This window comes from Mandrillus leucophaeus, unplaced genomic scaffold (assembly GCF_000951045.1).
Source record: "Mandrillus leucophaeus isolate KB7577 unplaced genomic scaffold, Mleu.le_1.0 Scaffold738, whole genome shotgun sequence".
NCBI classification, from domain to species: Eukaryota; Metazoa; Chordata; class Mammalia; order Primates; family Cercopithecidae; genus Mandrillus; species Mandrillus leucophaeus.
Genome location: NW_012108008.1, coordinates 949483 through 972981, shown reverse-complemented (window position 1 = coordinate 972981; position 23499 = coordinate 949483). Strand labels below are relative to the sequence as shown.

The window sequence follows — 23499 nt, the reverse complement described above, 5'->3', positions numbered from 1 at the left end:
AGGGCAATCAGGCAAGTGAAAGAAATAAAGGGTATTCAATTGGGAAATGGGGAAGTCAAATTGTCCCTCTTTGCAGATGACATGATTGTGTATTTAGAAAACCCCATCGTCTCAGCCCAAAAATCTCCTTATGCTGACAAGCGACTTCAGCAAAGTCTCAGGATACAAAATCAATGTGCAAAAATCACAAGCATTCCTACACACCATTAACAGATAAACAGAGAGCCAAACCATGAGTGAACTCCCACTCACGGTTCCTACAAAGAGAATAAAATACCTAGGAATCCAACTTACAAGGGATGTGAAGGACCTCTTCAAGGAGAACTACAAACCACTGCTTGACGAAATAAAAGAGGACACAAACAAATGGAAGAATATTCCATTCTCATGGATAGGAAGAATCAATATCGGGAAAATGGTCATATTGCCCAAAGTAATTTATAGATTCAATGCCATCCCCATCAAGCTACCAATGACTTTCTTCACAGAATTGGAAAAAACTACTTTAAAGTTCATATGGAACCAAAAAACAGCCTGCATTGCCAACACAATCCTAAGCAAAAACAACAAAGCTGGAGGCATCACGCTACTTGACTTCAAACTATACTACAAAGCTACAGTAACCAAATCAGCATGGTACTGGCACCAAAACAGAGATATAGACCAATGGAACAGAACAGAGGTCTCAGAAATAACATTACACATCTACAACCATCTGATCTTTAACAAACCTGACAAAAACAAGAAGTGGGGAAAGGATTCCCTATTTAATAAATGGTGCTGGGAAACTTGGCTAGCTATATATGTAGAAAGCTGAAACTGTATCCCTTCCTTACACCTTATACAAAAATTAATTCAAGATGCATTAAAGACTTAAATGTTAGACTTAAAACCATAAAAACCCTAAAAGAAAACCTAGACAATACCATTCAGGACATAGGCATGGGCAAGGACTTCATGACTAAAACACCAAAAACAATGGCAACAAAAGCCAAAACAGACAAATGGGATCTAATTAAACTAAAGAGCTTCCACATGGCCAAAATACACAAGTCAGATCTAATTAAACTAAAGACCTTCCACACAGCAAAAGAAACTATCATCAGAGTGAACAGGCAACCTACAGAAAATTTTTGCAATCTACCCATATGACAAAGGGCTAATATCCAGAATCTACAAATAACTCAAACAAATTTACAAGAAAAAAACAACCCCATGAAAAAGTGGCCAAAGGATATGAAGACACTTCTCTACAGAAGACATCTATACAGCCAACAGGCGCATGAGAAAATGCTCATCATCACTGATCATCAGAGAAATGCAAACCAAAACCACAATCAGATATCATCTCACGCCAGTTAGAATGGCAATCTTTAAAAAGTCAGGAAGCAACAGATGATGGAGAGGATGTGGAGAAATAGGAACGCTTTTACACTGTTGGTGGGACTGTAAATTCGTTCAACCATTGTGAAAGACAGTGTGGCGATTCCTCAAGGATCTAGAACTAGAAATACCATTTGACCCAGCAATCCCATTACTCGGTATATACCCAAAGGATTATAAATCATGCTACTATAAAGACATATGCACACGTATGTTTATTGTGGCACTACTCACAATAGCAAAGAGTTGGAACCAACCCAAATGTCCATCAATGATAGACTGGATTAAGAAAATGTGGCACATATACAACATGGAATACAATACACCATGCATAGTTGCAGCCATAAAAAGGATGAGTTCATGTCCTTTGCAGGGACATGGATAAAGCTGGTAACCATCATTCTCAGCAAACTATCACAAGGACAGAAAACCAAACACAGCATTTTCTCACTCATAGATGGGAACTGAACAATGAGTTCACTTAGACACAGGGCGAGGAACATCACACACCGGGGCCTGTTGCGGGGTGGAGGGCTGGGGGAGGGATAGCATTAGGAGAAATACCTAATGTAAATGATGAGTTGATGGGTGCAGCACACCAACATGGCACATGTATACCTATGTATCTATGTATCAAACCTGTACATTGTGCACATGTACTCTAGAACTTAAAGTGTAATTAAAAAAAAAAAGAATATAATCCTGATGTTGAGTAGATCCTGCTGGTTGATGGTGTTGTCGAGTTCTTCTATATCCTTGTTGATTTTCTTTCTAGTTATTCTACCAATTGTTGAGAGAGGGGTACTAACATCTCCAAGTTTATTTGTGGATTTGTCTGTTTCTCCTTTCAGGTCTATCAGTTTTTGCTTCACACATTTTATAACTCTGTTGTTTAGTACATAGGATTAGTATGTTTTCTTGGTGGATCACTTTTTTATCATTATAAAATATCCTTCTTGATCCCTGGTAATTTTCTTTCCTCAGAAGTTTATCAGATTCTGCTTTCTTTTGTTTAATGTTTGTATGGTGTATCTTTTCCATCCTTTTTCTTTCAACCTATTTAATATCATTACCTTGACATGTCTTGTAGACAGTTCATTGATTCCTTCCTCTGTCTTTTCCATTCCGCTATTGAGCCCAGCCCCTGAAGTCATTATTTCAGTTTTGTATTTTTAGTTCTAAAATTTCCATTATGTTTCTTCCTTTTTACATTTTTGTTTTTTTGTACAGATGAGGATTTTGCTATGTTACCCAGGCTGGTCTCAAACTCCTGGCCTCAAGTGATCCTCTCACCATGACCTCCCAAACTGCTAGGATTACAGACCCATCCATTTCTCTCTTCTTTATATTGTTTTGAGTTTTCATTTGTTTCACAAGTTGTCATCATGTTCATTAAAACATTTTTATGATGGATGCTGTATCAGTCCGTTCTCTCATTGCTCTAAAGAACTACCTGAAATTAGCTGGGTGTGGTAGTGAGTGCCTGTAGTCCCAGCTACTCAAGAGGTTGAGGTGGAAGGACTGTTTGAATGCAGAAGGCAAAGGCTGCAGTGTGCCGAGATCACGCCACTGCACTGCAGACTGGGTGACAGAGCGAGACTCCATCTCCAAAAAAAAAAATAAAATAAACAACAACAACAACAACAACAAGAACTACCTGAGACTGGATAATTTATAAAGAAAAGAGGTTTAATTGACTCACAGATCCACAGGCTGTACAGGAAGTATGGCTGTGGAGGCCTCAGGAAACTTGGAATCATGAGGGAAGGTGAAGAGGAAGGAGGTACATCTTACACGGCCAGAGCAGGAGTAAGAGAGAGCAAAGGGGGAGGTGCTACACACTTTTATAAACAACCAGAACTTGTGAGAACTTACTCACTATAACAAGGATAGCAAGGGGGAAATCTGCCCCCAGAATCCAATCACCTCCCACAAGGCCCCTCTTCCAACAGTGGGGATTACAAATGGACATGAGATTTGGGTCAGGACACAAACCCCAACTGTATCGGATGCTTTAAAATCTTTGTCAAATAATTCTGACATTTGTGTCTTGGTGGTGTTAATATCTATTGACTTTCTTTTCTCATTCAGTTTGAGATCTTCCTGATTCTGGGTAAGGCAAATTATTTTCATTTCGAAATCTAGACATTTTGAGTATTATGGTTTTTGTTTTTGCTGGCAACTACGTAGAGCAATATAATTCTTGTGTTTTAGCAGACTTCCTCTAGCACCACACTCCAATGGGTAGTAGGGTGTTACCTCATTATTGTGAGGTGGGACTAAAAGTACATGTTCTCTACTAGACCTCCACTGATACCAGAGGGCTCCCTGTTACTGATGGATGGGGTGGGAGGTCTCCAATAGGCCTCCACTGATACCATCTCCAATGGAGTTCAGGGGTAACTTGCTACCCCTGGGACTGGGATGCAAGTCCAGGCTGCATAGTTGACCTTAATTACCTTGGGGTCATTGTGAACTCAAAATTATACTTAGCCCTTATCTGCCCTGATCTCCGCTATATTGTTAACACTGAATATAATCTCCTTTAAAGCTCTCACTTCCCTTCAATTTCTCTTCTTACTTCTTGAACAGCTTTGGAAATTATTCATGGGAGCCTTTTTATTCTCGGTCTATCTCTTCAAATTTAATCTCCAGGATCGATCTGTCCTTATACTCTTTTTCTCATTCTACATCCCTACCTAAGCAATTTCATTCATTCTCACAATTAAACAACATCTTACCATCTCTGTTGGTCAGAACTCAACCAAACTCTAAAACCATTTGCTAAACTGCTGATTGGCACTGTCCTTTTGTTATATCACAGATATCTAAAAGGGAACTTATCCCCTCCTCATCCAAGCCTGTTCTGCTTCTGCATTCACTGTTTTAGTGTCAACATCATTTAGCAGGTCTTTTGAGCCAGAAAACGAGGAGCTACCTGGCACCCTTTTCTCTCCTCCTTAATATCCACTTAATTAGTCCTGGAGTACTAATTCTATACACTAAACAATTCTACCTCATAAAACGTCCCATCATTTTAACTAAAATATCTTAATTAGGCTTCTTAAATTGTCTTGTTTCCTTAAATCACCTCTCATCTAGACTTCCACAGTGTCATGCCTGTCAAAATGGTCTTACAGAAATTCAATGGCATCATTTCGGTGATCAAAACTTTGCTCTTTATAACAACATGTGTTTTCCCACCAAACTGAGCTGCAACCACCAACAGGCTATAAAATCAATTCAGCAGATTCCAGCATCAATTTTTGAAAGTTTTGTTTTGTTTAACGAAACACAGTATAAGAAACTAGAAAATATTACAGAGAACTATGCATACTGATGCTAAGTTCTGTTTTATTTCATATACATGTCCATTTTATATCACAAACCAGTGAAAACATACAAATTGATACATGTATAAAGACACTACACATAGGTGTATACATGTGTATGTTGGGTCATAACGTATATTGAGTCATAATGTAAGCTCTTCCAGGAAAGCTTCCTGGTCCCTCATATCTCCCAACCTCCAAAGATAATGAAGCATTCTCTCAACTGCTAGGTCTGCACCATGTTAATGCTTCTATCATTGCTTTAATTTCGTATTTGTGCTTCCTACAAGACCATAAACTTCTAACACTGTACTAGGCATTTTTCCTACTACTTCATATGTACTATCTCATTTAATTCTCACAACTCCTGTTTTTGGGAGGTGGGTGTGGGGGTAGGGTTTTGCTTTGTTGACCAGGCTAGAGTACAGTGGCACCACCATGACTCACTGCAACTTCGAACTCCCGGGCTCAGGTAATCTTCCTGCCTGAGCCTCCCAAGTGGCTGGGATTACAGGTATACGCCTGGCTAATTTTTAAGTTTTTTGTGGAGACAGAGTCTCACTTTGTTTCCCAGGCTGGTCCTGAACTCTTGGGCTCAAGCGATCCTCCCACCTTGACCTCTCAAAGTGTCAGGATTATAGGCATAAGTCAACTCCCTGGCCCAATTTTCACAACTCTTTAGACAGAATTCTCATTTTTAAAATGTGCAAAGATAGAAACAGATTAAATAACTCCCCAAATGTCACACAGTAAGTGGTAGAGATGGAATTTAAAACTCAAAAAGCCTGACTCTGGAAAACAGACATACGATATGACGGAATGTTAAAGATTTAATAAAAGATCAGTGGAAAATTAACTTACTTCAAATAAAAGTCTATAATAACATCATTTAAAAATTCTCCTTCATTTAGACAGTGTAGGTCCTCATTAGTAACGGAGATGCCTCCCTTAGCTGGAGGTGGTGGATATACTATCAACCTGTAACAAAATTAGAAGGCAAGCAAATAAACAAATCTATATATATGTATACACAACTGAAATGTATACACAACTGAAATGTAATAAAACAGAGAAAGACATTTAAGATCATTGCAAATATAAAAGAATTCTCTCACTTTTCTACTGGGCCAATGAAGATGGTGTGGTTTTCTCCAGTTTCTTCTTCTTCATCAAAAAACTGAAATTCTTGTTTGCTTCTAAGCTGTATTTTAGATTCAAATGATACCTGGTAAAGGAAATTAGCAATTTACAGTCAATTAGGAAAAGTTTCAATAAAAAGGGTAAGCACAAGGCAAGAATGTTTTTCAATGCAAATGGATTAAAAATATGGAACTAAAAAGTATGCATGATATTTAACAATTAAAAATAAGAAACAGGCAAAACTAGGGGCCACTTTCTTTTTATCTGTAGCTTCTAGATAGTGACACTCTCCCAACTTATGTAACAGTAATTTTTCAGTATCTTACTTCTCTAAGATCTCTACTATTTACATTAAATCAGATAATGCTGGTAACATTCAAAGAACCTTTCTAAAAAACCAAAGTGGTTTTTGCCTCTTAGTTCAATGGCTAGGCAATCTATAAGATGCAGGGGCAGAGGCTCAGGGAACACAGTCGAATGAGTTTCAGCCCTCCATAAAGCTAAGTGAAATGGGTTCCTTACAGGAAAGAATCTTCCATTGAAGTTTGAGTCCATCCCAGTTGCATTATGCTGCTCTTTTCTTCCGTTGGCACTGTCTCCCATGCCAACTATGCAAAAGAAAGAGAACCATTTCCCGTCCTTTTCTCAACCCACTAACTATATTTATAGTTTTTTGGGGAGTCCTTGCTCAACTATCACCAAGATTGTGCTGCGGATAGCCATATTTCCAAGTTTGCAGGCAGTTTGAGAGATCTGTTCCCAATAAATTAGGTCAGCAAAGCTAAGTTGCTGTAATAGGAAATAAACTTAAGAGTTTTAAAATTATGTTTGTATTATTTACCATTATACTATGTGTTATAGTAGTATTGTGACCTTTGCTTCAGGTGGCTTCAGAGTTACCTAGCTATATGAGTAGTTATTCTAGTATTAGATACATGTTTTGACAATAAAGATCAAATAGCATGTATTCTTCATTTCTCATATATGCCTATGTTACATACAAATGTACACCATGGACCACAATTTCTTCAAACCTAAGACACAGCGTAACCAATCCATTTGAAAGTAGTGGTGTGTGCATATATATGTTGGAAGTAGGGTATAAAGAAAAAAGGATGACAGAAAAAATGATGATGAAAAGTAAAGATTAGGATAGAATATGGAGGAACCAAAAATGCTTCTGAGACCTGTACCGAGTACTATTTGTCACCCACTCACCACTGTTTTGACACAAGGTAGTTTACAAATCACACATAAAAGCAAGTAATTCTGAAATAGAATTAAAAATATTTAACACTGAAAGGAACAGTATTAAAATAAAACATATTTTCCTTTAAAACTACCCATAATTTAAGGATATTTTTAAAATTAAAAAACATAATTACAGTTTTAATTTTGTTTTCCTTTTGCCCACAACTTCCTTTGATGTTCTCTTCATAGGTTCGTGTACAGGCAACAAGTCTGCCATTAGCTTCTTCAAAGGGAATTTTCGCAAAAAAACTGGAAATGTTATTCTTTATACCAATTTCATTAATGATACTTTCAAATACCATATTTGCCTGAGGATCAAGGCCATTTTGAAAAATTAAAATTATATATTGTTCTTCCAGATCTGAAAAGAAACAAATATAAGTCTAAAAAAACAAAAGTAAATAGATACTTTTAAAGGAGTAATTATTAATTCTTTCCGGGAAGATAATCAGAAATCCCAGTAAAAAGGTCCGCAACAATGTCTGACATACAGTGGATACACAACAATCACTGGAAAGACCAGTGCGTGTTACATGCAAAGTTCGCTTAAGTTATTAGAAGGAAGGAACCAGAATACATTACTCTAATAACAGTTCAAGAACAAATCTATTCACGGATGTAACTAATTTACTTCATCTAATAAATCTAAATCTATAAAGATATAATAGTTAACATTTTTGTCAAACACAAATAGAAAATTGCCACGTGAACTGATAGTATCTCAAGAGAATCTAACTGCAAAACATCTTTTCACTAATGTGCCAACTCTTGCAGATTCACTGGTAGCTAACACTTTTTCATAATTAAGCTGAAGTAGCAATTACTGCTGAAAAGTGTTTATCTTCTAAGCAGTCAAGCCATGCTTTAAGTGTTAAACGTGAAGGAAAAAAACCTGGAGAACCATATCTATGTATTATAAAGACTTAAGGCCCATTTTATGAACTTAATAACTTCCTATTCAGGCCAAGTTTCAAGATTTCCAGATTTATATGGCTGATTTACATTTAATATTCCTATCAGTTAAAAAATTTTAGTTTACTCAGATTACAGTGTTAGTTAAGAGTGCAGATCTTTTGGGTTTTAATCTACTTAGAAACTTTCTAAATGAGTAAGTCTGGGTTTTATCTTCAGCCCTTCCACTTTCTGTTTTTCCTTATCTGTAAAATGGAGGAAGTAATATCTATTTCACAAGGTAGCTGTGAGAATTGTAGATAATATACATCTAAGGCATCTGTCAAAGTGTACTCACATTTTGCTATTCAACAGCTATTGTAAATACAATATCTATTATAATTACCTATTATAATCTGTTTTACACAACTTACTTGTTAATTTATTTATTCCTTTACAATCATTCCAAACTTTATCCTCCTTATTCATTTGCAGTTGCATGCTCAGCTTTTGATAAACTGCTGGAATTGCCTGAAGAAACACTACGGGTAATTTTCGGACATTACACCATTCACATTTAGTTAGATCAGAGGTATTTAAAATAATCTCTACAGGATCACGGTCTGGTTCTGGAGGAAAACAAATAGAAATGGAAAAATAACTTTTAAGAGGGTAATATCATGAATGGGGGAAATTGTGAGGAAATACAAGTTTAAATGTAAGTACATATTTATTATGCTCTGCACATCATTACTCTTGTGGGTAATAAAAAAAATCTTTATAACTGCTTTAAAGAAGCTTTTTTATTTTTTACAAATGAAAAGGAGTTTCTAAAAAGTTAGGCTCTGTGATGTTTCTGAATGAAATTTACACCAAGATATATGCCCTTTGATAAGGATATATGTAACAACTAACCATCTTAATAAATTCTATGAATATTTTTAAATCTTTTATTCCTGTAAAGTGCTTTGGTGTGAAGAAAGCTTTAGTGAGTAAAAAAACATAAAATAGCTTACCGTCTAGCTGTATCTTGATAAAATCTAAACAAAACTAAAAAAGAAGATGAATTAGTATTGCTCTAGACTTACAAAGAAGGCAGGTTTCACTTTTCTATTCAAGTACTTAGAATGTTTCCTATATTACTCGTTTATCTCTTAAAATCCCACAGAGAGGTTGGTATAACATTATAATGAACACCTAAATATTCCTTACCTAAATTCACTAACTGTTAAACTGTTAACATCTTGCCACATCCCTTCCATCACTCTTTCTTTTCTTTTTTTTTTTAACTTTTATTTTAGGTTCAGGGGTACCTGTGTAGGTTTGTTATATAGGTAAACTGCACGTCATGGGGGTTTGACATTCACTCAATGGTTTTTGCATCTATTGATGGTCCTTGCCTGAATTATTTATTACTGGTGGTTACAAAATGGTATTTTCTAACTAATTATTTCAATGTGGAAAAGACACATTCAGCCTACTACAGCCTGAATTAATTATTTTAGAGAAGTTAACAGGTTCAAAAAAAGAGGCAAGTATTTTGAAATGCATTAAAACACAAGACAAACGAATACATACAGGGATGAATAGATATACGGAAAGCAAATACAATAAAATGCTAATAGTAGAACTTAGCTGGGAGTTATATAAAGTTCACTGCAAAATTCTTTCAACTTTTCAGTGTGAAGATTTTTATAATGTAAAAAGAGAAAGGAAATATAAAATAAATTTAGCAATTACTACAATAATTAATTGCAAAGTCTAGAATGTCACTAAACATACTCTCTAAAGATTGCATTTGAAAGGAGTATGTTAACTGGTTTCTCTGGGAAGTAATACATTATTTGGGGACATTAAGCACGGGTACCGGCAGGGAATGGTGGCTTTTAACTGTTATCCCAGCATTTTGGGAGGATCGCTTGAGCCCAGGAGTTTGAGATCAGCCTGGCCAACATAACGTGGTGAAATCCCGTCCCTACTAAAAGTATAAAAAATTAGCCAGGCATGGTAATGCATGCCTGTAATCCCGGCTACTCAGGAGGCTGAGGCAAGAGAATCGCTTGAACCCGGGAGGCAGAGGTTGCAATGAGCCAAGATTGTGCCACTGCACTCCACCCTGGGCAAAAATAGTGAGACATCATCTCAAAAAAAGAAAAATGTAGCCGGGTATAGATGGCATGTGCCTATAGTCCCAACTACTTGGGGCCTGAGGTGGAAGGACTGCCTGTGCCTAGGAGTTCAAGGTTACAGTTAGCTATGACTGCAGCACTGAACTGGGGAAAAGAGAGACCTCATCACTAAAAAAAAAAAAAAAAAAGTACTGTAGCTTGCGAAACGTTCTAGCATACATGGATGTTGACATTGTATGTTTTGGAAAAATGTTAGCTGATTCAAAAAGTGTCAATAATGACGACATAAAGCATTCACTCATTCATTTATTTATCTGAGAATGAGTCTCGCTCTGTCACCCAAGCTGGAACGCAGTGGCACAATCTTGGCTCACTGCAACCTCCACCTCCTGGGTTCAAGTGATTCTCCTGCCTCAGCCTCCCTAGTCGCTGGCGTTACAGTGCACGCCACCACACCCCGCTAATTTCTGTAGTCTTAGTAGAGATGGGGTTTTACCATGTTGACTAGGCTGGTCTCAAATTCCTGACCTCAAGTGATCCACCTGCCTCAGCCTCCCAAAGTGCTGGGATTACAGCCACCACACCTGGCTGACATATACATTTAAATAAAATTGTTGCATAAGATAAAGGAATTGAAGGAAGTTATATCTAAATACTTGTCATTTAGAAATATGTAAGTAAATCACACATAAATATTAATATTATAAGTAGACACCGGGCTGGGTGCGGTGGCTCACACCTGTAATCCCAGCACTTTGGGAGGCCAAGGTGGGTAGATCACCTGAGGTCAGGAGTTCAACACCAGCCTGGCCAAGACAATGAAACCCCATCTCTACTAAAAATACAAAAATTAGCCAGGCATGGTGGCAGGCACCTGTAATCTCAGCTACTTGAGAGGCTGGGGTAGGAGAATTGCTGGAACTCAAGAAGTGGAGGCTGCAGTGAGCCGAGATTGCACCACTGCACTCCAGCCTGGGCCAAAACAGTGAGACTCAGTTTCAAAAAACAAAACAAAACAAAACAAAAGTGGACATTGGTCTATTTCATCTACATTGTGAAAGTTTCTAAATTTAAACTGAATGAAAACCTTGATTTTATATATTCTCATTTGAAAAATGAGGGATTACTTTGTATTTGCGCATATGTGGTATTCCTAATAATATATGCCATCTTACTTCCTTAAAAAAGCACTTGCTTTTAAATAAAATAGACACTTCTAAATAATGCCACTTGGCCGGGTGCAGTGGCTCACACCTGTAATCCCAGCACTTTGGGAGGCCGAGGCAGGCGGATCACGAGGTCAGGAGATCGAGACTAACACAGTGAAACCCCGTCTCTACTAAAACTACAAAAAATTAGCCGGGCATGGTGGTTGGCGCCTGTAGTCCCAGCTACTCAGGAGGCTGAGGCAGGAGAATGGCATGAACCCGGGAGACAGAGCTTGCCGTGAGCCGAGATGGCGCCACTGCACTCTAGCCTGGGCGACAGAGTGAGACTCTGTCTCAAAATAATAATAATAATGCCAATTATATCACCAGTGAATTAAAATGATTAAATTATCTAATAATAAACAAGTGTAGAATTTTATAAAACACTGAATATAGTAAAACATTTAAAACCTGTTTCTCAGATTAATCATAACTTGGCAGATAAATCATTTCACTACAAAACATAAGGAGGTTATATTCAAGAAGAAGAAGAAAATATCAAATCATCTTTTTATTTATACTATCTGAAGAAGATACAGACCTACTAATTATTCTTCAATGCAGAACGCCCTTTGCGAAAAATCTCATGCTACAAGTAAGGCTAATACTACACTGCAAATTTCCACATTATATTTTTTGGCTGGAATATTTCATTTAGCATTATAATTTTTAAACTGACAATTTTACATTACATATACTGCCTTTTATTTTTTTAACTAAATTTACAAAGTTTTTCTTCACTGTAGCAAATATAACCTATTAGAAAAAATTCACCCAAATTTTAATATGGTTCTTCATAAACAGCTTTAAGACTAAATATGTAACTTTCTAATTAAATGTCTAAATCACCAGCAAAACCTTACTCGTCACACTGAAGAGTTATAAATAACAGTGCTAATGTGGGAGAAAACCGTAAAAGTTACAGGGCACTCCTGAAAATTTTTGAGGTACAAAGTGACACAGAGTGACATTTTTGTTAATGGACAGAAACCAGGAAAGACAGTCTGCAGTATGAGGGCTGTAACAAAATACAAATTTCATAAATCCCTAAAAACACTGACATATGTTACAATATTATTGGGCAATAAAGGGTAGATAATTTATATATAATTGGCTTTGAATCTCCAGGGTACTTCTGAAACTTTTAGTTTGTAAATTGTGAGAAGCTTAAGGTTTTTGATGGAAAAGAAAAATTTGCTGGATTTGCATAGAGCTGTGCTCTGCTAAGAAATCAGGTTCACATTTCATTTTCTCCTACAAATAATTTTTTTTCTTTTGATCATACTGTATTCTAGAATCATGAAGAACTTTTACCAGAAAAGAAACAGTTATTATTCATTACATTAAATAATAAAACACCTTACAACTTTCCTACTGTGATATAATTATTTCTCTCTCTCTTCCTTTTTTTTTTTTTTGGAGACAGAGGCTCAATCTGTCACCCAGGCTGGAGTGCAGTGGTGCAATCTCAGCTCACTGCAACCTCCGCCTCCCAGGTTCAAGCGATTCTCCTGCCTCAGCCTCCCGAGCAGCTGGGACTACAGGCACACGCCACCATGCCCAGCTAATTTTTGTATTTTTAGTAGAGATGGGGTTTCAGCATATTAGCCAGGCTGGTCTCAAACCCCTGACCTCGTGATCCAGCCGCCTTGGCCTCCCAAAGTGCTGGGATTACAGGTGTGAGACATCATGCCCGGCAATAAATTCTCTTAAAGACAAGTGCTTTATGTAAAAAGGACAATGTTAGGACAATTATGTAAAAAGGACAATATTAGTTTGAAAGAAGAGTTGGAAACACATAGGGACACCAAGTTAAGACATTATAAAATAAAGGCTTACAGAATGCATACAGTGCTGTACAATTAATCTAGCAACAATGTTTAGAATACATTAGAGAGAAAAATGATGACTAAGAAGACTAGTTAAGGAGATTATATTAAAATTTCAAACAGAAAATAAAAACTTGGATTGGTGGCAGAATAGTAAGTACACAGGTATGATGAGTAAGATAAAGTACACGAAGTCCTTTGGGTATTGTGGACAACGAACTAGTACAATGCACAATGCCTTTTGGGCAGCCATTATAGTACAATAATCTATTTCTAGGAGTCTTGATGCTGTAATACATTTTCCAGCAGATCCCAAAGCTTCTGGAATCTTCATTCACTCACTACAGTTCTTTAATATAGTCTTTTCATGCACTTAGCTGGCATGATACTAAATCAGTAACATATTGGAAGGTTTTCTAACTCATTTTAATGGTGAGGAGCTACTATGTATATACTCTTAAAGCAACGTGAAATCTTGAACTAATTTTGATATTCTATTAAATATTTTAATTTACAAATTTAAAATATTATATATTAGCTTTAGCAATGGAATTTTTAATGTTAAAATTGGTATAGGAAAAAACTTAAGAATGTACTTACAATTACAGGCTCTATTAACAGCCGGAAGAGTGTTCCTACTCGTATACTTCGACAGTTTAAAATGACACTGTCAAAGGAACTTTGGCAGCTTAAAGCTAAACGATCAACTAAAGTTTCTGGAGAAAACACTTTACGACGTTTTAGAGGTGTGTTGATAATAGAATTGCCAAACTAAAAAGGAAAAGAAAATTTTCACTTAATAATTTACTGAAACAAAGCTGCAAGCTAAGTATAAACATATGCAAAGACCCAATAAAAGAAACGTAAATATCACAACATAAAATGGATTTCCCTTCAACAGTGTTAGATAAAATTAAAATTCATGGTTTTTATATAACAGTAAATACCTGTATCTTATTTAGCTACACTTTAGTTGTAATATAAATCTGAGTAATAGCATGGCAGTCAAGAATAGTACTCTGGGAATCAGACTGCCTGGATTCAAACAGCCACACCACCTTTTATTTTATTTTATTTTATTTTATTTTATTTTATATTTATTTATTTATTTTTGAGATGGAGTCTCGCTTTGTCACTCAGGCTGGAGTACAGTGGCGTGATCTCCACTCAATGCAAGCTCTGCCTCCTGGGTTCACACCATTCTCCTGCCTCAGCCTCCCAAGTAGCTTGGACTACTGGCGCCCGCCACCACACCCGGCTAATTTTTTTTTGCATTTTTAGTAGAGACGGGGTTTCACCGTGTCAGTCAGGATGGTCTCAATCTCCTGACCTCGTCATCCGCCCACCTCAGCCTCCCAAAGTGCTGGGAGTACAGGCGTAGCCACTGCGCCCGGCCAACACCACCTTTTAAAGATCTGATTTTGGACGGGCACGGTGGCTCACGCCTGTACTCCCAGCACTTTGGGAGGCCGAGATGGGCAGATCACCTGAGGTCAGGAGTTCGATACTAGCCTGGCCAACACAGTGAAACCTCGTCTCTACTAAAAATACAAAAAATTAGCCGGGTGTGGTGGCAGGTGACTGTAATCCTGGCCACTCAGGAGGCTGAGGCAGGAGAATTGCTTAACTGGGAGGTGGAGGTTGCAGTGAGCCAAAAACACGCCACTGCACTCCAGTCTGGGCGACAAGATCGAAACTCCTTCTCAAAAGCAGCAACAACAACAACAACAACAACAAAAACTGATCTTGTAAAACTTAATAACTTACGTAAGTTTTGGTTCCCTAAACTCTAAAATATACAGAGTAAGAGTATCTACTCAACTGAGTTAATGCATAAAAAGCAGTTTAGCAGAGTACTTCATGCACAGTAAAATGCTGCTAGTTATAGTGGCAATGATACTTGAATTAAATCAGCAATTATTTAGAAAGCAAGCAATTTAGGGGAATGGTTATCTGCATTACGAAACAACCCTTCCTTATATATTTACATATTTTAAACTATTTCATCTGTTAAATTATGATTCCAGTCACTTCCAAATAGAAATTAATCATAAACACTTTATATAGGTATATAATTTTAATTAAAAGTAATTATATTAGTATCTTTATTATCATCACAAGAATAAAACAATATCTTGACAGAAAATAAGGGAAAAGAATGTCCACCATTCCCATTATCCTTCTAAAGGTATTTCTATGATATATGTCACAGGAAAAAATATGTATTTTAAACAAAATATGATCGTATATATGATATAAAATCATACATACATGATTTTGTGAACTGCTTTTTCAGGCTTATTAACAGATTTATCGTTAATATTCTCCATTACTGTTACTATTTTTTGAGATGGAGTCTCACTCTGTTGCACAGGCTAGAGTGCAGTGACATGATCTCGGCTCACTGCAACCTCCATCTCCCTAGGGGGTTCAAGCAATTCTCCTGCCTCAGCCTCCCACGTAGCTGGGATTATAGGCACACGCCTGGCTAATGTTTTTGTACTTTTAGTAGAGACAGGGTTTCATCATGTTGGCCAGACTGGTCTCGAACTCCTGACCTCAGGGAATCTGTCCACCTTGGCCTCCCAAAGTGCTGGGATTACAGGCGTGAGCCACCGCATCCGGTCTATTTTCCCTTATTATTAAAGAAATCTGTTAGAGAGGTTTAAAAGTGTTTTGTTTTGTTTTTAGCTGTAGAGTTACATCTTCAAATGAGAGGTTATTTAGCTCACTAATAAAACAGGTAAGAGCTGCTCCAGTTGAATCTACAGTAAAGGATTTAGTCTAGAATTTGAATGTTCCACCCCCTCCACGGAGCATCATCGAAGACAGTACACACTGAGGTATCCTTACGATTCAGTGTGTCAGTCTGAAAACTGCTCATCTAAACATTCCATTACATGGAAATTCATCATTAATTTAACTGAACTCATATGCTGGACATCTACGTTCTTTCCAATCTCTTGCGATAGCAAACTATTCTTCAAAGAGCATTTTTGCAGTCCAGTCAATTGTGGTACACATTTAGAATTACTGCCAAACTGTCCTCAACAGTTAAATCAACTTGTACACTCAACATTCCACTTCTCCAAACACTGATCAAGATGAGACAATATCATAGTTTTAAAATTTTCAGCAATCTGAAGTTCACAAAAGGTATTTTAATTTCATTTTCACTACTTTGATTACTATGTTTTTTTGAATTCTATTCATTTCCTTTCCTTATTTCCCTATGGTTTGCCTCTATTTCTTGATTTTTAAAAAATTAAAAATATATTAAGGACTACTTCACACTTTGTCACATAGCTTACTATTTTTCCATTTCCATTCATCTATCAAATTGTGTTTAGAGTGTTTTGCTACACTGTTCTACTTTTCATTTAATCAGATATATTCATCTTTTCATTTGCTATTTTTGCTTGTGCTACCATGTTGGAAAGGCATTCTGTAAGATTATATAAAAATATTAATCCAGCCGGGTACAGTAGCTTGCACCTGTAATCCCAGCCTGGGTGATAGAGCAAGATCCCCCCTTTAAATAAGTAAGTAAATAAATAAATCCATATATTTTTCTATTATCCTTATGATTACTTTTGTTGTTTCTCATTTTTTAAGGTTCCCATCTTAACAACCAAGTATATATGTTCCCATATTTTTATCTGTACTCCTATGAACACACTGACATGTATAAACACACACACAAACAATTTAACATACAAGTTTTATCATTTTACAAAAATGTTCTTACTAAAGTAATGTACACTTATTTCCTTAATTTGGTATTCTCACTTAACAATATCATGCAGATATCCTAAAAGTCACTGATATAAGTTCTAATTTTTATTTTCAATGGCTGCATCATATGGATATACCATAACTTCTTCAGCTATATCCATATTAACAGGCAATGACTTTGTTTGCCAATAATCATGTCTGCATATAAAGTCTTATGTACTGGGGAAGATGGAGTCTAAGGAGTTAATTATTTGGTCAAATAGTACACATTAAAAATTTTTTAACGGTCATTTTTACATTTCTTTCCCAAAAGACCATAGTAACTTTCTTTTCCATCAGCAGACTAGGAAAGTATCCTTTCCCTTGGATTCTTGACAACAGCATAATATTAACTGATTTTGTAACAATTTTTAAAGTCCATTGAATACAGTTGTATTTCATTTTCCTTAATTTGCACTTTTCATGTGGTAGTTTACTGCATGAATTTTCTATTTTTGTCCATTCTTATCCTTTGTTCACTTTATTTTTATCTTGTAAATTTTAAGAGTTCTTAGTCTATTACAGACATTAAAATATTATGTCATCCGCATTACAAATAGTTGTTCTAGATATTGTTTGTCTATTGACATCATCTATATTACCTTTTTCCATGTGAACTTTTTGAAACTTTTATAGTAAAATATAAAACATAACATAATGAAACATACTATTACAGTAAAATATATCCCTGTTAAAATGACTTCTCTCCTCTGCTAGATTTTATAAGAAATCTTTGTACATACTGACATTTTATTGTAAGGTTAATACTGTGTTTTCTTGTTGAATTTTTTAAACTTTAAGCCTTAAGTTTAATTGAAACTTATTTTTGTATATGGCTGAATGTTCTTTCAAATAATCTCCCACGTAGTATTTAAGCCCCACTTAATGAATAATCCATCGTTTTCTCCTGGCGCTACCAAACTGCCTTCTAAAAAAAGTTTACACCCCAAAATGGAGGCATTAATCTGAACAAATGTCAACAAATGTGAAAAGCACCTGGTCTTTCATTCTTGCTTTTCTTGGCAACGTAACTGTACTTAACTCTGAGTCTTCTGGAATGCTTCGTAGTTCACGCTCTACTCTGCAAGTATTTTCATTTAGTGCTGCTTCTACTTTTCCAGTGGATGGTGCAGGGGAAGAACATGCTGAATCAGCAGGCTGAGGAGATATGCTCTCTCTTCTGTTAGTTCTGTCGTTGTCATCATCATCATCACTGGACAAAATGACTGAAAGTATTTTAATAATTTATAATTTATATTAAAACTACAGTCATAATTTTATATTTCATTTCTGTCCATTAAAAAGTCAAATAAATTACCAAAACGGAAAATACACTGAATTTGCTTTGGACCTCCTCCAGATCTAAGGTTAATAAAAATGAATGAAGATACAATCCATTCTATCTGATAAAAAGTTAAATCTGAAGAAAGCATTAAGACTTGGCATCTTTTAAAAAAATTATACAAATATAAAATTTGATTTTACAACTCATCATCACTCACCCAAATAGCAATATCAGCAAGTTACAAGAAGAATGGTAGGTCCATTTCAGAGTCCCAAAAAATTTAAGGTGTAAAAAATAATTTGCATACAACTTGTTCGCAAAATAGCACGCATTGTAAATATGTGTGAAACTCCATGTAGTCAAGTTTTTTTTTTTTTTTTTTTTTGAGATGGAATCTCATTCTGTCACCCAGGCTGGAGTACAGTGGTGCAATCTTGGCTCACTGCAACCTCTGCCTTCTGGGTTCAAGTGATTCTCCTGCCTCAGCCTCCAGAGTAGCTGGGATTACAGGTGTGCACCACCACACCCAGCTAATTTTTGTATTTTTAGTAGAGATGAGGTTTCACCATGTTGGCGAGGCTGGTCTCGAACTTGCGACCTCAGGTGATCCACCCGCCTCAGCTTCCCAAAGTGCTGGGATTATAGGCTTGAGCCACCGCGCCCGGCCATAGCCAAGTAATTTTATCTCACACAGGAAGTTACTAAAATCTTAACTGGTCCTCGGAAAAATCTGGACCAGTACCTAATGTTCAGTAAGTCTTGCTGATGATAAATGGACGTGAGCAAGAAAAGACACTACAATGGTAATTTGCTCTTATACCTTGTACTCATTACTGAATCTTAGCGAATCTATCTCTGTATCTTAATTCCGGAAAGCCACTCATTTTGTATTTGAGTCAAATACAAACTCCTTGCTATGGTTTATAAATTTACATAATCTGGCCCCTGCCTATCTGTCCAATTTTCTCATAATATTCTGTTTCTTGTTTCTTTATCCTCCAGGCACACTAGTCAGTATTTCTGTCCCTCAAACACCACAAGCTTGCTCCTGCCTGAATTCTACTTCCCTCAATATTATGCATTCTGGCCACCAAGTTTTAGTTTACAGATCACTTTGATAACCCAATAAAGTAAGCACACTCACAGTCAAATTAACTGATTTAAATTTTCTGTTGTTCTTTGTTGCAGATGTTCACTTGCTTATCTGTTTCCCCCTGCTACACATAAACTATAAGACAGCAGGGACATTGTCTTGTTCACTACTATATCCTCAGGCCTAAAATAGCCTGACACAGAAAAAGCATTCAAAAGTCATATGTTGAAGAATGCATGAACTTGAAAGAGGAATTTTTCTTTATTAGTATTTCAAACATAAATGCTTAATTTTTACTGAGTAATGTACATGTCCCAGAGAAGCATCATCTCAGCATTTCTCTACCTGTCTTACTAATTTTACTGGCCAGTCTCAGGAACAAATACTGAGCATGGTTTCTCTTTCAACACTGGTCTTTCATTAGCAGAAAACCTAACAGGCCAGATTAGACAATCTAAACAGATTTACATATATAGCATTTGGGAGGTGGGGTTTTGCCACTTACTGGTTATTTGGCTCAATTTCTCTTCTCCGTAGAATTAAGGACAGTAAGGGTATCTATTTCACAGAATTGTTGCAAGGAACAAATGGTATGTAAAATGCTTAGCACAGTACCTGACATATATAGATGTATATATACATACAGATGTACGTGTACACATGTATACAGATTTTTTAAAAAGGCCCATGAACTGTATTTTTAATGAAAAACGGCACAAGTATATATTAAAAGGAGAGCCTAGTGTTCTATTTACAATTATTAATATTTTTTTTTCACAACAGGGTCTTGCTATACTGCCCTGGCTACGCTTCAACTCCTGGACTCAAGCAATTCTCTCATCTCAGTCTCCTGAGTGGCTGGGACACCACTATGCCCAGTTTCTATTTTTTAAAAGAAATTATGCTCATTCTCCACAGTATACACTCTTATCGGTAGCTTGCATTACTCACTTAATTAAGGATCTTGGAAATTACTCTATATAGTTTATCAGATCTTTCACTCCTTTATCGCTGTATACTCTAGTCAACCAATCCCCAATAATTTCTAATCTTTTGCTATTTATTATAAACAAGAACTGCATGCCATATGCATACACACAAGAATAAAAAGACATGATGCAGATTTAAGAACAAATGTGGTAAGGATATTGTATGTCAAATATTTTATTGGGCTACGTGTATTTTATGTTATTTTAGCTCCCCCCCCACCCCAGAAAAAAATTCACTATCAGCAGGAGATATACACATTTACAGATCAGAAAGATTAAATTAACCTGGCCAAAGTCCGAATGCTGGTTTTAACTAGCAATTCATCTAAGACTAGGGTCAAGTTCTGTGTTTGTTTTTTTTTTTTTTTAAACTATTTAAGATGGACAGGATGAGAACAAGATTAGTTTTAAGCTCACACTTACATTAAAAATACATATGGGGTTGGAGAGACTGGTTGTAAAAATATATCTGAAAAATATTGGATTGATATAAGCAATATTAAAGGGAGTAAAATACTTACTTGGATCATTTAGGTCTGACAAACTTGTTTTCCTTTCTTTCAAGTTTGTGATTTTGGGTATTTTTGCCCCAGGTAAAATGACTTTTCCATTAGTCTGTAAATAAGTGTGTTTACTCTCATCACAATTCACAATAATATCAATTGGAATCTTTTCCATACTGTTGCCATAAAACTTCTTGGTTGTTAATCCTGTGTTTTGTGACTTCTGTCCTCCAGAATTCTGATGAATTGACGTTCTTAATAATGGTCCAGCAGACTCATTCAAAGTAATAGCTTGTCTGCAATTTCTTTGCAAATCCTTAGAAAAAAGAACACCATAACTTTGGCATTTGGTCTGATTTTCTTTTTCTTTTCCACATTTTGGACAACATTCACGGTGTTCAGAAACTTTAAGTTCCAAAAGAATAAAAGAAATAAAAGATTTTGGCATTTTATTGCATCATTAAGGAATCCCCTCAAAGTCTCAAAATTAAGTCCCTCTCTTCCCCATCATTACCATCATGGCTACCATGAGATCCTAAATAAGTCATGTTAGTTGGGATTTAATATCAAAATGCTGGAAGAAATTTTCAAGACTATCCAGTCTAGCAGTCAGCTATATATAAATTAACTGTCACCAAGAATCTGAGGATACGATCAAGCTGAGTACTGACTGGCTCCATTACATTAGTGTCTACAATAAAGGTAAAGAGGGCATATCTAAATGAAAAGAACTCCATGGAAAAGTGCTATTTCCTCTCATAAAATTGACACTAAAACAGAAAAAACACATTCCTACTATTAAAATCCCCAAGATTAAAATATGAAAGGAAGTATGTTGAGCTATTACCATACGCCTTCTATCAGCTAAGAAATATGTATCTTGGAACTCTGTGAGAATTAGGAACAAAATGTAGATACACTACACTGAGTAAGATAAAAAAAACTTTCATGATAAAAACTAGAGATTAACATTTTATCAACCTAATTCTCTAAAAACTAGAATCTTAATACTGCTCAGTTTTAGTAGAGAATACTGTAAAGTAATACATTTTCACAAACATTTTATGTTAAGTGTAATTTCTTTTGGAAAACAAAAACTGACTAAGCCTGGACATTGTGGCTCAGGTCTGTAATCCCAACACATTGGGAGGCTGAGGCAGTAGGACTGGTTAGGGTCAAGAGTTCGAGACCAGCCTGGGCAACATAGCAACATCCAATCTCTCCAAATAAAAAAAATTCAAGAAAAAGAAAAACTGATTAAAATCTCATTCCCTGCTTTGGTCAGAAGTGGAAGGCTTTTTACAAAATTAAATAATTCCAAACTACATATCACATAGTATCTGCAAGACTACCTATAAATAACCAACTGCACTTAATAAGTCTGTCTTTGAGACTATGTCATTTTTATTAAATATCCTAAAGATGTTAATCCCATTAAATTCACAGACCTTGTTTTCTTTTTCATTTATTTACTTATTTATTTATTTATTTAGAGAAAGAGATTTGCTCTTGTTGCCCAGGCTGGAGTGTAATGGCACGATCTCGGCTTACTGCAACCTCTGCCTTCAGGGTTCAACAGATTCTCCCGCCTCAGCCTCCCAAGTAGCTGGGACTACAAGTGCCCACCACCACGCTCAGCTAATTTTTGTATTTTTAGTAGAGACAGGACTTCACCATATTGGCCAGACTGGTTTCAAACTCCTGACCTCAGGTGATCCACCTGCCTCGGCCTCCCAAAGTGCTGGGATTACAGGCGTGAGCCACCGCACCTGGCCCACAGATCTTGTTTTCTTACAAGTGGTACATACTGTAGAATTTCAGAGACTATACGTGGAAAGAAAAACCACTAACTTTGTCTAGGAATTAAAGATTACATAGAGGCTGGCTATAATTCTTTATCTCCACTAAGAAGAAAACTAGAACAACTGGCATAGGAATAGAGTAAAAGAAGGAAGACTTTTATTAAAAAGTAATTACTGTTGTGTTTAATACCTAGGTGATGGGATGATCTGTGCAGCAACCACCACAGCACGTTTACCTATGTAACAAACCTGCACATCCTGTATGTGTACCCCTGAACTTTAAAAACAAACAAACAAACTGAGGTTTTCAGTGGGCATGTCCACTGGACGAAAGATATTGTATCTAAGGAGGAGCTTTCCTCCTCCTTTATCTAGGCTAATCAGTAGGTGATATCAGTATGGTCTGAGCCAAACTTAGGTTGGCATGGCAGGACATTACCACATAAAGAAAAACTAAGCTAACAGGTAAATACACTGGGGATGATGGGAGTCAAGTTAATCACTTCTGGAGAAGGGGGTTACAAACATGAAACATGGGAAAAATTAAAGTCAGTGGTGTTGGACTGGAATTAGAGTTATTGTGTGAACTCATGGATTCTAATATGGATTAAATATTAATACACACACATGTATTTCTTAGCTTTGTCCACTGAGAAGGCCGAGAAACAATAATGCCCACATGAATGAACATAACTAGTGTCCAAACATGTTCCTTCCACTTAAAGGAGAAGATATTTCCTTTTCCTTGTATGCATGGCTCCTCGGAGAAATGAATGACTCTAGGGCTGAGACAGAAATACAAGATAATGGCCGGGCACAGTGGCTCAGCCTGTAATCCCAGCACTTTGGGAGGCTGAGGTGGGTGGATCACCTGAGGTCAGGAGTTCAAG

The 23499-nt window shown here is 36.4% G+C and overlaps 1 protein-coding gene across 2 annotated transcripts in view; it reads right to left on the bottom strand.

The window, feature by feature from the left end:
• The window catches only part of SENP6 (SUMO1/sentrin specific peptidase 6), a 113310-nt gene that overhangs the window by 30341 nt on the left and 59470 nt on the right, over nucleotides 1–23499 (bottom strand). For both annotated transcript variants that reach the window (XM_011965834.1, XM_011965835.1), the window contains 8 exons: nucleotides 20826–21123; nucleotides 17934–18163; nucleotides 13764–13934; nucleotides 9014–9047; nucleotides 8432–8626; nucleotides 7241–7467; nucleotides 5831–5940; nucleotides 5577–5693 (listed from right to left, as the gene is read on the bottom strand). In XM_011965834.1, the coding sequence (XP_011821224.1) occupies nucleotides 5577–5693; nucleotides 5831–5940; nucleotides 7241–7467; nucleotides 8432–8626; nucleotides 9014–9047; nucleotides 13764–13934; nucleotides 17934–18163; nucleotides 20826–21123 (1382 nt within the window). The remainder of the gene's footprint in view (nucleotides 1–5576; nucleotides 5694–5830; nucleotides 5941–7240; nucleotides 7468–8431; nucleotides 8627–9013; nucleotides 9048–13763; nucleotides 13935–17933; nucleotides 18164–20825; nucleotides 21124–23499) is intronic.